At 40.7% G+C, this 16,421-nt stretch overlaps 2 protein-coding genes across 2 annotated transcripts in view; both read right to left on the bottom strand.

Annotated features, from left to right (window-relative positions):
- LOC133546752 (gastrula zinc finger protein XlCGF57.1-like) overlaps window positions 1-16,421 on the bottom strand; it is a 732,377-nt gene that overhangs the window by 489,216 nt on the left and 226,740 nt on the right. The gene's annotated exons all lie outside the window — the stretch shown is intronic.
- LOC133546759 (zinc finger protein 664-like) lies at window positions 1,094-16,377 on the bottom strand. The gene is made up of 3 exons (XM_061892580.1): window positions 16,307-16,377; window positions 15,929-16,041; window positions 1,094-3,344 (listed from the first exon to the last, which is right to left on the bottom strand). Exon 3 carries the CDS (start codon window positions 3,292-3,294, stop codon window positions 1,957-1,959), a length of 1,338 nt encoding a protein of 445 aa, XP_061748564.1. The 5' UTR covers window positions 3,295-3,344; window positions 15,929-16,041; window positions 16,307-16,377; the 3' UTR covers window positions 1,094-1,956.

Here is a 16,421-nt window from a genome sequence, read left to right on the forward strand (position 1 = left end):
TTCTGAGAAGGTGGAATAAAACTTTCCCAGCCAAACTCTCCACTTGGGTGAGCTGCTACAAGTCCATTGATATCTCCTTTTTATTGTCCATTCTTCCTCAGATGTAGTTATCCCTCCTTTCTTCTCCCATTTTGTTTTAATATATAAAGTTGAATATGATTTCTTATACAAGCATGAAACACTTCTATCAATAGTTTCTGAATTGTAAACTTTTGTAAACAGTTCATTTAAACATATGCTGGTCTTTGTTACATTTTTCACCTTCATATTAACAAAATGCCGCAACTGCAAATATCGATAGAAGTTTTGTTTTTTTAATAAATGTGTCAAATTTGTCACTGACAGTTTAGTTAGGTTTTTTCCTCTGTGTTTGTTTTTATTTCCTGTAAGCGCTCTTATTTTGGTTCAGTTTCCTGCTTGTCTCTCTGAGAGCTGTTTCCCCTCAGATGCGGCTGATTGGCACCTGGCCACACCTGGACTTTCAATAGGCCGGTTGCTATTTAGACCTGCTTTGCCCTCCAGTCAAGGCTAGAGTAGTGTTGTTGTACTGGAAACTAATTTACAAACACAACTTCATCACACACAATACTCCACTATGGAATTGTTCTTATATTAAAATGAGAAACAAATCCATCTTTGTACAGCAATGGTTTGAAAAAGGCATTTGGTCGCTTATGCACTTATTGAGTGAGAAAAGTATTTTATGAATTGAAGATTTCATTAACTACATCCTGCAAATAAAAATAATTACTAAAAATAAAAGGCTTTTTTAAAAAACATTCTAAATACAGCATACCATCTTTTGTAATTATTTACTATTTCTTCAATAGTATATTAAAAAAAAATAGAACTTGAAAGTTTCCAATCTTCCAAAGGCAAAGGGGTTCATTTTGGAAAAAAAACAACCCCGGAATTGACCACTTAAAATCATTTTTAGGATATTGAATTGCAATTGAAGACAACACTTGTTCGTTCTGTGATAGGGAATGTATGCAAAGTAAATCTATGTATAATATTGGCTTTTGCCAAAACGACAAACTTTGATTGATATTGATATTGTTTTGGGGATGTTAAAAAGAAAAACAACCATAAAAATGTTTCAAACACAATACTGGATTTATTTGATATTTCCACAAATGTAAGTTTGTAAAAAAAAAAAATCCCTTCACAAAAATAATCTGCCATTTTCTCTCACGTTTATATTACATAAAGGTCTGGGGACATACATATAAAACAATCACAACACAATCATCATATTACAAAAGAGAGTAAAAAAGATAATTAATAAAATGGATTATAGAGACCCAACAAATGATTCATAAAGTCACACATTTTAAAATTGTATAAAAGACAACAGTTGAAATGATGTATAAAGTAAATAATAATATGCTTCCTGAAGTGGTCCAGAAGATGTTTCAGATGTGAACCAGTACATATGTATATCATATAAAGGTGATAATCTATGGGGTTATCAACAATTACAAATACAAATATGTAATTCTTCAATATTTCAAACGCCTATAAAAAACTATTATGAATAAGTCTAAAATTGTATTATGCATATATATACAAATAAAATGTTTTTTGTATATAAAATATGTCTTGTACTGTTTACACTCACATTTTCGGTCAAATTATTTTGTTCAATATTTAATAAAAGTACATTAATGCATGTACTTGATTGATGTGCTGATGTTGTTAGAAAGTCAAAATAAAAGTCTGGACAGTTTATTTCAAATCCTGCAGTTTCATTTGCTGCTGCTGTTCTCACCAGCACACTTGTGTTTCTTACACTGCTACTTAGAAGACAATCTTTCACCACACACACTGCAACTCAACACTTTCTCTCCTGGGTGTCTTCTCATGTGTGCTACAAGCTTTGATCGTCAACAAAAGCTTCTGTTGCAGATTGAACAGGAATGTGATTTTTCGCCAGTGTGTGTTCTCTTGTTTTTTTCACATCCTGACTTTGTGTGAAACCTTTACCACAGGTTGAACAGGAAAAGGCTTTTCACCAGTGTGTGTTCTCTTGTGTACTTTCACAGACTGTCGATTTAAAAAATCTTTACAACAAATTGAACAAGAAAAAGGTTTTTCTACACTGTGTATTTTCATGTGTTCTTTCAAACTCTGACTTTGTGTAAAACCTTTACCGCAGATTGAACAAGAAAAAGGTTTTTCTCCAATGTGTGTTCTCTTGTGTATTTTAAAATTCTGACTTTGTGTAAAACCTTTACCACAAGTTGAACAGGAAAAAGGTTTTTTGCCAGTGTGTGTTCTCATGTGTACTTTCAAATGTTCCTTCCTTGAAAAAGATAAGCTACAGATTGAACAAGAAAAAGGTTTTTCTCCACTGTGCATTCTCATGTGTACTTTCAAATACTTACTTAGAACAAAACCTCTACTACAGATTGAACAGATAAAAGATTTTTCTCCAGTGTGCGTTGTCATGTGTACTTTCAAATTGTGACCATTTGTAAAACCCTTACCACAGACTGAACAGGAAAAATGTTTTTTGCCAGTGTGTGTTCTCATGTGTACTTTCAAATGTTGCTTCCTTGAAAAAGATAAGCCACAGATTGAACAAGAAAAAGGTTTTTCACCGGTGTGTGTTCTCATGTGTTCTTTCAATTTGTGAGTTTCGACAAAACCTTTACCACAGATTGAACAGGAAAAAGGGTTTTCACCAGTGTGTAATATTGTGTGTTTTTTCAAACTCTGCTTTTCAACAAAACCTTTACCACAGATTGAACAGACATAAGGTTTTTCTCCAGTGTGTATTCTCATGTGTCTTTTCAGATGACTATGGTATTTAAAGGTTTTGTGAGAGTGAGAAGATGTGAAGTGAGTGTTGTCAGTGTGACATGTCTTATCATCTTTAGAGTCTTCATCATCAGTGTCAGGAGAGTGTGACGTTGTGTCCTCACTATCTGATAGTGGAGCTAAGAGCTTGTCTGCTTGTGATCCTCCACAGTGGTCTCCATCAGCTTCTGTTGTCATGTGTTGTGTTGAGCTGCTGCTTGGAGGCTCCCCCCCTCCCCTCTCCTCACTTTCACCTTTCACCTCATCATCTTCACTCTTCACAGGGACACCAGTCACTGGGAACTCCTCCAGTCCTTCAAGATGATCTCCCTCTGGACTGATGTTGTGTTCCTCCTCTTCCTCTTTAATGTGGGGCGTCAGTGAGTCTTCCTCTTCCTTTTTACAGGGAGGTGTCTGTGTCAAAGAGGAAAAGGAGACGCCAGAGGGTCCGTGGAGCCTGGTCTTCCTCTTCGATGGATCCTCCTTCACCATCCTGAAGCTACTCTCCTGTTTTTCAGGCAGAACTTGTTCTTCACAGACATCTGCAGGACACAAAATGACAAACATGCTTGCGAAATGTCCAGATTCAGACAGTAAGTTCACATGAACTTAAAAAAAACAAGTTATTATATGAATTGGCCTGAAAACCAGCACACTGCTCTTCACAACATTATTAAGAGGAAAATAAGACCACTTTTTACGAGGGCTGGGCAATATGGCCTAAAATCTATATTGCAATAAATTCCCTTTAACCTGAGTGCAGCTGGGATAGGCTCTAGCGCCCTCTGGGATTTTGATGTCAGTTACTGATGTATAAACTTGGAGAAAAGATTAAGTCGTTTACAGTGTAAATCTGTATTCTGTATTGTTGTTGCTGTTATGACGCCATCTTGTGGTCGAGTTTGCTCACTGCGAGTGCTCTGGTTTGAAAGTGTATTTCCTTTTCCTTCGTGCCTTGAACCCGAAGTAAGGTTTCGTCATTGATCTCGCCAAGCAACGTTTGTAAGTGTAACCAGGATTTCCACTGGATGTGGAACGGTAGCGCCACGGCAACAGACTCGATCCGTTTTTTGTTTCAGAGTCAATGTGTCAGTTTCCACCGCCTGGCTTCTATAAAAGGTGAAAAAAGAACAATCCAAACACAAGCACAGACGAAGCAGAAACAGACTGCTTTTTCATACTGTTAATCCTGCTAAAGTGATTTGGGATCCTGAAGTGAAACCCAAGGGTATTTTGGGAGGTCACTTAAACATACGAAGCCTAGTTCCCAAGTGTGATGAAATCAGATTATTACTGTCCGAGTCTAATCTTGATTTTCTATGCATAAGTGAAACGTGGCTGCATGATAACATTTTAACCAGCTTAATCAGTGTTCTGGGATATAAATGTTTTAGAAGGGACCGAACTGTGGGAAGGGGAGGGGGGGGGTACAGATATATGTCAAAGACTTACTTAATGCAAGGGAAATTCCCCTGACTGCTGATATATCTACTGAATGTTTATGTATCAATGTCACACCATCACAAAACATGCAATTCAATGTATTGGTGGTATACAGCCCTCCATCTGCGTGCGCTGCAATGCTATGCGAAGACTTAGATGTACTGTTTAAGAATTTTAAGAATAACAGTGAAGTACCTGTTTTCGGAGACTTCAACTTAAACTAGCTAGACAAACACTACAGAAAAAAAATAAAAGAACTCACATGGGGCGGCATAGCTCGGTTGGTAGAGTGGCCGGGCCAGCAACTTGAGGGTTGCAGGTTCGATTCCCGCTTGTGCCATCCTAGTTACTGCCGTTGTGTCCTTGGGCAAGTCACTTTACCCATCTGCTCCCAGTGCCACCCACACTGGTTTAAATGTAACTTAGATATTGGGTTCCACTATGTAAAAAGCGCTTTGAGTCACTAGAGAAAAGCGCTATATAAATATAATTCACTTCACTTCACTTCACATCCAAACATGACTTTAGTCAGAAGATAGAAACCCCACATGTATCACTAAAAACACTCAGACACTAATTGAGTTAATCTTCACAAACAAGCCTGACAGAATCATAAAATCTAGTTACCAGCTTGTTAGATGATAATCTGACATTAGCTGCAAGAAAACCCACAAAGAAACGTCTGACGAGGTTTAAAAGTCAAGATCAGAAAACTTTTAAACTTGAGATCCCTCACCAATCAACAACTGCATTTGAAAACGAATTAAAGGGTCTTACTTGAGACGAGCTCCAACAACATGGCCAAGTACACGCCTGTTGTAATCAGCTAATGTCTGCTATCGGACACATTATTGATCAATATATTAGAAAGCGAAAAAATTATGATATCCGGAAATTAATGAAAATAAGAGATTATGCCTCAAAAACTTTTATCAAAACTCGTAGTGACACAGATTCGAAAATATTTAAAGACTTACGTAATCAAGTAGTTAAACAGCTCGGAATGTCCCAATCAAACTATTACATCCACATGCTTTTAGAGGCCAAAGGAAATGGCAAAATGATCTGGAAACTACTACACAACCTATTAAACCCAGAGGGTAACACCACCCAAACCCAATATAAACTACAGTAGGAGACAAAATCATTACTGATTGTACTCAAGTCTCAAATGAGTTCAAATAATTCTTTATAGAATCTGTCAAAAACCTTTCCTCGGGTTTTTCCTGTCTGACTAATGATGATCAAACAACAGACATACCTGATAAACAAGACAGCTGATTTCAGCTCAAGGAGGTTAGTCAGACAACTGTCTTAAATGCCATACATGACCTAAACACCACATACTCAAAGGATATTTATAACCTAGACACAGCTTTTATTTTTTAAATATAGCGGCATCCTTATACAGCCTCTTACCCGTCTTATTAATATTTCCATTAAAACTGGGCAATTCCCAGATGGATGGAAAACTGCACAGGTAATACCACTTTTAAAATCTGGTGATGCTGGATTGACATCTAACTATAGACCCATCAGCCTTCTTCCAGTTTCATCTAAAGTCCTGGAGAAGATTGTTTCGGAACAACTAATGCACCACCTTGAGACAAATCACTATTTGAATCCCTTGCAATTCGGACTCAGACGTAACCATTCTACAGAATCTGACACTTGTTTTTTAACTGAAAAGATCAAACATTCCCTTGACAAAGGACAGGTAGTCGGTGCAGAATTTTCAGACTTAGAAAAAGCATTTGATACAGTCAATCATAACATTTTAATTTCAAAACTAACTACTGTAAATTCAACTTATTCAAACAGTCATTGTCCTGGCTTGAGTCACATCTAAAGGGCCGTGAACAATGTGTCACCGTTAATAATGTGAGATCTTCCTTCCGCAAAATTGAAGCAGGGATACCTCAGGGTAGTGTCTTGGGACCGATACTATTTAGTCTATACATCAATGACCTACCAGATGTATGCACAGATATAGATTTACAGATGTATGCGGATGACACAGTCCTATATACATCTGGTAAGACCTGTACTCTAGTTGCTGAAAAGCTAAATGCTAAATTAGACAAAATAGCATCTTGGCTGGCATCATCCTGTTTAACCCTGAACACTAAAAAGACTAACTCTGTCTGCTTCTCCATAAAAAAGCAACCTCAAACAAACCTGAATATAAAAATTAATGATGAGGTCATTGAACAAGTACCTGAAGTCAAATATTTGGGCATAATCATAGACTATCAGCTGAATTTTAAAAGTCACATTAAGAAAATGTGTAAAACTCTGAAGGCCAACCTAGGCTGTTTTAAGATTATAAGAAACTGCTTAACTCTCAGCTGTGCTTTTACTTTTATGAATTCAATGATTCTTTCACACATATCTTATAGCTTAACTACATGGTCCCAGGCACACCATCAGCAGTCAAGACCATTGAGTGTCTTTATTACCGTGCCTTGAAAGTCCTAGACAAGAGAATACGATATCATCATTGCCAAATTTTAACCACATTTTAATATTTCCATTAAAACTGGGCAATTCCCAGATGGATGAAAACCTTGCCAAATTTTAACCAAATACAATATTTTAAGTTTTACCAATTTTATTTTGTTACATACAGTCAAACTGGTTTTTACATGTTTGGATAACTCTGCTCCCCAATTGCTCTGCAAGGCCATTACAAAACTGCAAAGTGGTACCAGATCTACCACCAGAGCAATGTCAAAAGGCAACTGTTGTGTTCCATTCCGTAGAACATCTTTTGCCCAGACTGCCTTTTCAATAAAAAGACCACAACTATGGAACTCTTTACCTGACACTTTGAAAAGTATAACTGCACTTGTCACTTTCAAAAAACAAACAAAATTATGGCTTGTTGAGCAGCAATCGTGTTCCCATGTTTAGTTTTTTCTAATTTTTACCTTTTGGTTTTTATCTAGCCTGCACTTTGTGTTGTTATTATTATTATTGGTTTTTATCTAGTTTGCACTTTGTATTATTTCTATTATCATTATTATCGACTCATTTTTGTCTTATTTTCATTTTCTTGTTTTAATGATGTTGGATCTGTGTTGTTGTTGTTGTTGGGGACAAGTGTTGTAAATTAGCTTTGGCTACAAACACTGTGATGCATACATTGGATAACTGTTTCAGATGTCTAGGTTTTTTGGATCTGTCCCTATTTCAAATAAACCTTAATATATAATACATATGAGTGGAATGTGTTGATGTTGGAATGGTTTGTTGCAAAAAAGCTAAGTATCGTTCTATCTGTGTGATTTTAACTGTTTTGCAGCTTTATTTACAACTTATCGAACAAATTCAATAGTTCAATTTAACTTGCAAATCACCCGATCTCTGTCTCACCACTTCGCCCTCAGCTAGCTAGCTGCTAAGCTAACGAGGCTAGCGGAGAAAGGCAGCGCCGGTCTGAAGGAAGCTTCTCCCCCGCCACCGTGACCACCACTTCCTGAAGACAGCTGGCACCCCACTCGGCGACGGAAAGTTTCTGTGAGTATGGCTTCCTGCGCTTCGTGCACTTTACTCATGGATAGGTTGGCTTTGCTAGAGAGCCGTGTCCGCCAGTTAGAGCAGTGTAATTTCGTAACTTTAGATGTTGCGGACACATCTGCTAGCGTTAGCTGTAGCGAGCTAACTAGCCCAGCTTGTAGCAGCCCTAATCGGCCTACAAGCTACGGTGTACCGGTTGAGACGCATAATAGATTTAGCCCTTTAGCTAGTCCTACACCCCAGTCTACCGGGCACCACACTTTAGTCATAGGGGACTACATCACCCGAAACATAAAGCTTAGCAAACCAGCCACAATTAAGTGTATTCCCGGGGGCAGAGCACCTGACATTGAAGCTAATCTTAGGGAGCTAACTCGCAACAGGTCTAGTAAGCACGTACGGCAGGCTAACCGCACCACTAGTTATGCGAATATAGTAATACACGTTGGCTCCAATGACGTTAGGATGAGACAATCAGAGATTACAAAGAGAAACATAGCCAGGGCTTGTAATCTCGCCAGAAAGATGTCCAGGCATCGAGTAATTGTCTCTGGCCCCCTGCCTGGGAGAGGCACTGATGAGAGATATAGCAGATTAGTCTCTCTTAACAGGTGGCTGGATAGCTTCTGCAGACAACAGGGATTTACGTTTATTGATAATTGGCCCTCTTTCTGGGGCAAACCTGGCTTGCTGAGGAGAGACGGCCTTCACCCTAACCAGGAAGGCGCTATCCTCTTGTCTCGGAACATAGACTTCGCATTGAGCCACATTTGACTAACTGCACTAGAGCAAGCCCGGTCACAGGCAATTACAGAGCCTGCTAGCCTGGGTATGGAGTCAGTTAAGTTAGAACTAGCCAGCGCCAGGCTGGATGATCCCTGTACACATAGCAATTTTCGTAGAATAATACACAACTCACAAAATGTTTTTTCTACTGTGTCTATGACTACGTCAGAGTTAGACATGCGTTCTACTGAGGTGGCAAATTATGATGCGTTCAGTTTATCGCAGCGCCAAGTAGACAATCTGAAAATTCCCGTCATATCAATTCCTAGATATGGTCGTAATTATTTTAAGTACACTGCGCATAATAAACGCAACATTATTAATATTGCTACTACGGATAATTTTATCAACAACTCCTTAAAACAGCCCACTACCTATAATATGGGCTTTCTAAACATCAGATCTTTGTCTCCCAAAACGTTATTAGTCAATGAGGTCATTAGAGACAACAACCTTAACGTCATCGGTCTTAGCGAAACCTGGCTTAAACCAGACGACTTTTTTGCGATAAATGAGGCATCCCCTCCTAACTATACGAATGCGCATATTGCCCGTCACCTCAAAAGGGGAGGGGGTGTCGCACTAATATACAACGAAAACTTTAACTTTAGTCCTAACTTAAATAATAAATATAAATCGTTTGAGGTGCTTTCTATGAAGTCTGCCACACCTCTGCCTCTGTGCCTGGCCGTTATCTACCGCCCCCCAGGGCCCTATTCGGACTTTATTAGTGAATTCTCAGAGTTTGTTGCTGATCTAGTGACGCACGCCGATAATATAATTATAATGGGGGATTTTAATATCCATATGAATACCCCATTGGACCCACCGTGCGTGGCGCTCCAGACTATAATTGATAGCTGTGGTCTTACACAAATAATAAATGAACCGACGCATCGCAGCGGTAATACGATAGACCTAGTGTTTGTCAGAGGTATCACCGTCTCCAAAGTTATGATACTCCCGTATACTAAAGTAATGTCCGATCATTACCTTATAAAATTCGAAGTTCAGACTCATGTTCGGCAAGCTAATAATAATAATAACTGCTATAGCAGCCGCAACATTAATGCTGCCACAACGACGACTCTTGCGGACCTACTGCCCTCGGTAATGGCACCGTTCCCAAAGTATGTGGGCTCTATTGATAACCTCACTAACAACTTTAACAACGCCCTGCGCGAAACCATTGATAGTATAGCACCGCTGAAGTTAAAAAAGGCTCCAAAAAGGCGTACGCCATGGTTTACTGAAGAAACTAGAGCTCAGAAATTATTATGTAGAAAGCTGGAACGCAAATGGCGCACGACTAAACTTGAGGTGCACCATCAAGCATGGAGTGATAGTTTAATAACTTATAAACGCATGCTTACCTTAGCTAAAACTAATTATTACTCAAATCTCATCCGCATTAATAAAAACGATCCAAAATTTTTGTTTAGTACAGTAGCATCGCTAACCCAACAAGGGACTCCTTCCAGTAGCTCCACCCATTCGGCAGATGACTTTATGAAGTTCTTTAATAAGAAAATTGAACTTATTAGAAAGGAGATTAAAGACAATGCGTCCCAGCTAAAACGGGGTTATAGTAACACAGATACGATTGTATATACGGCGGATACTGCAAATATCCAAAATAGTTTCTCTCGTTTTGATGAAATAACATTAGAAGGATTGTTACAACGTGTAAATGGAATAAAACAAACAACATGTTTACTTGACCCACTTCCTGGGAAACTTATCAAGGAGCTTTTTGTATTATTAGGTCCATCAGTGCTAAATATTATAAACTTATCACTTTCCTCGGGCACTGTTCCCGTTGCATTCAAAAAAGCGGTTATTCATCCTCTCCTTAAAAGACCTAACCTCGATCCTGACCTCATGGTAAACTACCGACCGGTGTCTCACCTTCCCTTTATTTCGAAAATCCTCGAAAAAATTGTTGCAGAGCAGCTAAATGAGCACTTAGCGTTTAACAATCTATGTGAAACCTTTCAATCCGGTTTCAGGGCAAATCACTCGACTGAGACAGCCCTCGCAAAACTGACTAATGATCTATTGCTAACGATGGACTCTGATGCCTCATCTATGTTGTTGCTCCTCGATCTTAGCGCTGCTTTCGATACCGTCGATCATAATATTTTATTAGAGCATATCAAAATACGAATTGGTATGTCGGACTCAGCCCTGTCATGGTTTAACTCTTATCTTACTGATAGGATGCAGTGCGTCTCCTATAACAATGTGACCTCGGACTATGTTAAGGTAACGTGTGGAGTTCCCCAGGGTTCGGTCCTTGGCCCTGTACTCTTCAGCATCTACATGCTGCCGCTAGGTGACGTCATACGCAAATACGGTATTAGCTTTCACTGTTATGCTGACACCCAACTTTACATGCCCCTAAAGCTGACCAACACGCCGGATTGTAGTCAGTTGGAAGCGTGTCTTAATGAAATTAAACAATGGATGTCCGCTAACTTTTTGCAACTTAATGCCAAAAAAACGGAAATGCTGATTATCGGTCCTGCTAGACACCGACCTCTATTTAATAATACAACTTTAACATTTGACAACCAAATAATAAAACAAGGTGACTCTGTAAAAAATCTGGGTATTATCTTCGACCCAACTCTCTCCTTTGAGTCACACATTAAAAGCGCTACTAAAACGGCCTTCTTTCATCTCCGTAATATCGCTAAAATTCGCTCCATTTTGTCCACTAAAGACGCCGGGATCATTATCCATGCGTTTGTTACGTCTCGTCTCGATTACTGTAACGTATTATTTTCGGGTCTCCCCATGTCTAGCATTAAAAGATTACAGTTGGTACAAAATGCGGCTGCTAGACTTTTGACAAGAACAATAAAGTTTGATCATATTACGCCTGTACTGGCTCACCTGCACTGGCTTCCTGTGCACTTAAGATGTGACTTTAAGGTTTTACTACTTACGTATAAAATACTACACGGTCTAGCTCCAGCCTATCTTGCCGATTGTATTGTACCGTATGTCCCGGCAAGAAATCTGCGTTCAAAAGACTCCGGCTTATTAGTGATTCCTAAAGCTCAAAAAAAGTCTGCGGGCTATAGAGCGTTTTCCGTTCGGGCTCCAGTACTCTGGAATGCCCTCCCGGTAACAGTTCGAGATGCTACCTCAGTAGAAGCATTTAATAAGTCTCATCTTAAAACTCATCTGTATACTCTAGCCTTTAAATAGACCTCCTTTTTAGACCAGTTGATCTGCCGCTTCTTTTCTTTCTCCTATGTCCCCCCCTCCCTTGTGGAGGGGGTCCGGTCCGATGACCATGGATGAAGTACTGACTGTCCAGAGTCGAGACCCAGGATGGACCGCTCGTCGGGACCCAGGATGGACCGCTCGCCTGTATCGGTTGGGGACATCTCTACGCTGCTGATCCGCTTGAGATGGTTTCCTGTGGACGGGACTCTCACTGCTGTCTTGGAGCCACTATGGATTGAACTTTCACAGTATCATGTTAGACCCGCTCGACATCCATTGCTTTCGGTCCCCTAGAGGGGGGGGGGTTGCCCACATCTGAGGTCCTCTCCAAGGTTTCTCATAGTCAGCATTGTCACTGGCGCCCCACTGAATGTGAATTCTCCCTGCCCCCTGGGTGTGAGTTTTCCTTGCCCTTTTGTGGGTTCTTCCGAGGATGTTGTAGTCGTAATGATTTGTGCAGTCCTTTGAGACATTTGTGATTTGGGGCTATATAAATAAACATTGATTGATTGATTGAATAGGTTAAAAAATGTGGGGATGGTGCAACTTGGACAAATGTTACTCCGGTGGGTGTACGCATGTGTGGAAGGTACGTAGACACAGAAAACTCCCCCACAAGCATGTTTGTGTGAGAGGTAATAAAACGGAGGTATTAAAACATTAGTCAGTCAATCAAACAAACGGTCAATGAACTTTGCAGTCATGGATACACTGTGTGTTTATTTTCTCCGGCTGCGGCTCTCAAACTGCATACAAAAGGCCTTCTTTTGTTCGTTTGGTCCGAAAGTGTAAAAAAGCGCTGCCTCAATACGGCAAAAATAAAGCGGGTCCGGGGGCCCAAACGTTGCCATTCTTTTGTGAGTGTAGTCCTTATGTGACATCATCACGTCACCTTCATGAGGAAGCTGAGCTTGTTTCATACACGACTCCCCTCAGCCGTCTCCACTCCAACACACATGAGCAGAAACTTAGCTAACATTAGCAGGTGACCTATGAGAAAATTCTCACAAGACCGCAACTCATCTTCTCTGACCTTCCCAAAGTAATAATCCAGTCAATAATCACTGAACTCAACAAAAAAATAAGGCATATTATTTCAACAATGACTTCCGGTGTCACAGAACTGGCTAATATAACAAAATCTGCTTTTCATTGCACAATATCAGAGTAATTGACATAAATGTAAGAGCAATGTTGTCATTCTAAGGAGAAGCAACATTTGTCAGGGAAAATAATGCCTTGCCGGTAAGGTCTATTCAGGTGTACTGGAGAGGGCCCTAGGCCAGATAGTCGGACCTCGGATTCAGGAGGAACAGTGTGGTTTTAGTCCTGGTCGTGGAACTGTGGACCAGCTTTATACTCTGGGCAGGGTCCTTGAGGGTGCATGGGAGTTTGCCCAACCAGTCTACATGTGCTTTGTGGACTTGGAGAGGGCATTGGACCGTGTCCCTCGGGAAGTCCTGTGGGGAGTGCTCAGAGAGTCTGATTGTGGCGGTCCGCTACCACTACGATCAGTGTCAGAGCTTGGTCCGCATTGCCGGCAGTAAGTCGGACCCATTTCCAGTGAAGGTTGGACTCCGCCAAGGCTGCCCTTTGTTACCGATTCTGTTCGTAACTTTTATGGATATAATTTGTAGGCGCAGTCAGGGCGTTGAGGGGATCTGGTTTGGCGGCTGCAAGATTAGGTCTCTGCTTTTTGCAGATGATGTGGTCCTGATGGCTTCATCTGGCCAAGATCTTCAGCTCTCACTGGATCGGTTTGCAGCAGAGTGTGAAGCGACTGGGATGGGAATCAGCACCTCTAAGTCCAAGTCCATGGTTCTCGCCCGGAAAAGGGTGGAGTGCCATCTCCGGGTTGGGGAGGAGATCTTCCCCCAAGTGGAGGAGTTCAAGTACCTAGGAGACTTGTTCACGAGTGAGGGAAGAGTGCATCGTGAGATCGACAGGCGGATCGGTGCGGCGTTTTCAGTAATGCGGATGCTGTATCGATCCGTTGTGATGAAGAAGGAGCTGAGCCGGAGGGCAAAACTCTCTTTATCGGTCACTCTACGGTCCATCCTCACTTATGGTCATGAGCTTTGGGTTATGAGCGAAAAGACAAGATCACGGGTACAAGCGGCCGAAATTAGCTTCTTTCGCCGGGTGCCGGGGCTCTCCCTTAGAGATAGGGCGAGAAGCTCTGTCACCTAGGAGGGACGGGGTGGCGCAGTGGGGAGAGTGGCCGTGCGCAACCCAAGGTCCCTGGTTCAATCCCCACATAGTACCAACCTCGTCACGTCCGTTGTGTCCCGAGCAAGACACTTCACCCTTGCTCCTGATGGGTGCTGGTTATCGTCTTGCATGGCAGCTCCCTCCATCAGTGTGTGAATGTGTGTGTGAATGGGTAAATGTGGAAGTGGTGTCAAAGCGCTTTGAGTACCTTGAAGGTAGAAAAGCGCTATACAAGTACAACCCATTTATCATTTATAACTCAAAGTAAAGCCGCTGCTCCTCCACATGGAGAGGAGCCAGATGAGGTGGTTTGGCCATCTGGTCAGGATGCCACCCAAACGCCTCACTCGGTAGGATGTCACGGGGAAGACCCAGGACACTTTGGAAAGACTATGTCTCCCGGCTGGCCTGGGAATGCCTCCGGATCCCCCGGGAGGAGTTGGATGAAGTGGCTGGGAAGAGGGAAGTCTGGGCTTCACTGCTTAGGCTGCTGCCCCCGGAAAATAATGTGTTCTGGACCACTCATTCATCCTTTAAACACGCGGTCATTCAAAATAGCGACTAAACTACGAAGCTAAAGCTAGCAGGGAAAATCCATAAACGCACAACACATCTCATCTGCTTGTGTTGTTGTGAATGACATCATCAATGTTGGAATAATGTACAAACAGGACAGTACTCGCAACTGTCGCCTCCACACATCGTTTTGAGAACAGCAACACACTTCCCCCTTCACAATAATAGGTCTGACTGCGCTAACAAAATAAAGTTTTTTTTAAAAAAAGCACCTTAAACAAGCGTAATGAACTTATTGATGCATTTACACAATTATTATGCTTTGACCCAAAGTACGGGTCAAAATTGTCCAAAGATTTATTACACAAAAAAAATGTGAGCGATTCTGCATTTAATAAACAAACTGGAAATAAAATAGCATTTGCCTTGGTGCCCTAAAATATGAACCCTCCTTTAAGGCAACACTTGTCTTGACCTTAAAAAGTAAAAATTTGAGGGCTGTCTATAATGTCCCATCCATCCATCCATGTTCTACCACTTGTCCCTTTTGGACTCACAGGTGGGCGGAAGGCGGGGTACACCCTGGAAAATTCCATAAAACCTTTACACTATTTATTTAAAATGTGTCCTAATTAAAATGTATCCTCCAGTTTGTGGCTATTAAAAGACATATTTCAAGAGGATATGCATTTTTAGAGCATGTTTTAAAGAGATAGCATTTAAAAAAATTACTTCTGGCTATATTATATTGATCAACTAATTCTTATTAGTGAGCGGAATAGAGGCGCTCTCATTGACTCCATTGTGAGAATTAGGATAGTCAAGATTGTGCTAATGTTTGTTTAGGACTTAGAATGCATACAATATAAAAACATGTTATTGTCTTACATATGGATTGTGAATGATATAAGAAAAAAATAAAAAAAATCAGATCCCCTTTGATAATTGTTCTACATCCTGTGAAAGGGCTGATGCTGTGGTGAAAGTGAGAAAATAAATGCATGTCGGGAAAATGCAAATTTCAGCAAAAATGGCTGGCAAACGTTTTAAAACCTGCTTAGAGATTGTTGGTAGAAAACCCAGAAAGGCATGTGTGTGTTATAAAATGATGGTAGAGTTACCTTTATTATTTGGGTTTAGGGGCCATGTCATGGAGCTCGTCCACAGCCCAACTCTGACTTGTTCCACCACTGACAGTTTGTAGTACAAATGGACTGGGATATGTAACTCATCTTTAGTAGTTACATTCCACAGAACACAGACAACCACGTGGTTGCAAGACCACGTTGCAAGTAGCAGACGGAATGCATCATCCTCACAAGACAACACAACTTCTTATACACAATATATTAAGCATAGTGTTATTCATCAAATATAAAGTTAGTAAAGATGTGAGAGTAAGAAGTAAACAAACCTGTTCTGTGTAACACAACTTGATGTTTCTTGAAAACAGCGTCCAGTAGTTGATGTTGTCGCTCCTTCTCCTCTTTTGTTGGACAAAGTTCCTCCTCATACTTTGCTATCCTACTTTCGCACATTTTCACACAATCACAACACTTTTCTCTCACACTTGATCTCTACTTAGCGATGTGTTGATAACTTCTGTGTCTTCTGTTAGCAGCTAACAAGCTAAGCTAACTAGCCAGCTAAGCTAACTAACAAGCAAAGATAGCACGAGAAGCAGCACAGTGCTTCTAGCGCATCGAGACCACTTTATCCTTAACTAAAAAATCAAAGATGTATTTTATACGACGTAAATATTATAAACTGGATAACAAATAATAAGACTGACTTATTAGCGTCCTGCTCACTTGGCACACTTGACGTTACAAGGCAGTACTGCTCTCTTCTGCTGCTTTCCGTTTACCCCGGAAGCTGGGAATGACGTCACAGCTGAGCGGTGGAAG

This window comes from Nerophis ophidion, unplaced genomic scaffold (genome assembly GCF_033978795.1).
Source record: "Nerophis ophidion isolate RoL-2023_Sa unplaced genomic scaffold, RoL_Noph_v1.0 HiC_scaffold_42, whole genome shotgun sequence".
Classification (NCBI taxonomy): domain Eukaryota; kingdom Metazoa; phylum Chordata; class Actinopteri; order Syngnathiformes; family Syngnathidae; genus Nerophis; species Nerophis ophidion.

Coding starts and splice junctions, on each gene's coding strand:
- LOC133546759 (XM_061892580.1), bottom strand. CDS start 3,294: ATGGTGAAGGAGGATCCATCGAAGAGGAAGACCAGGCTCCACGGACCC.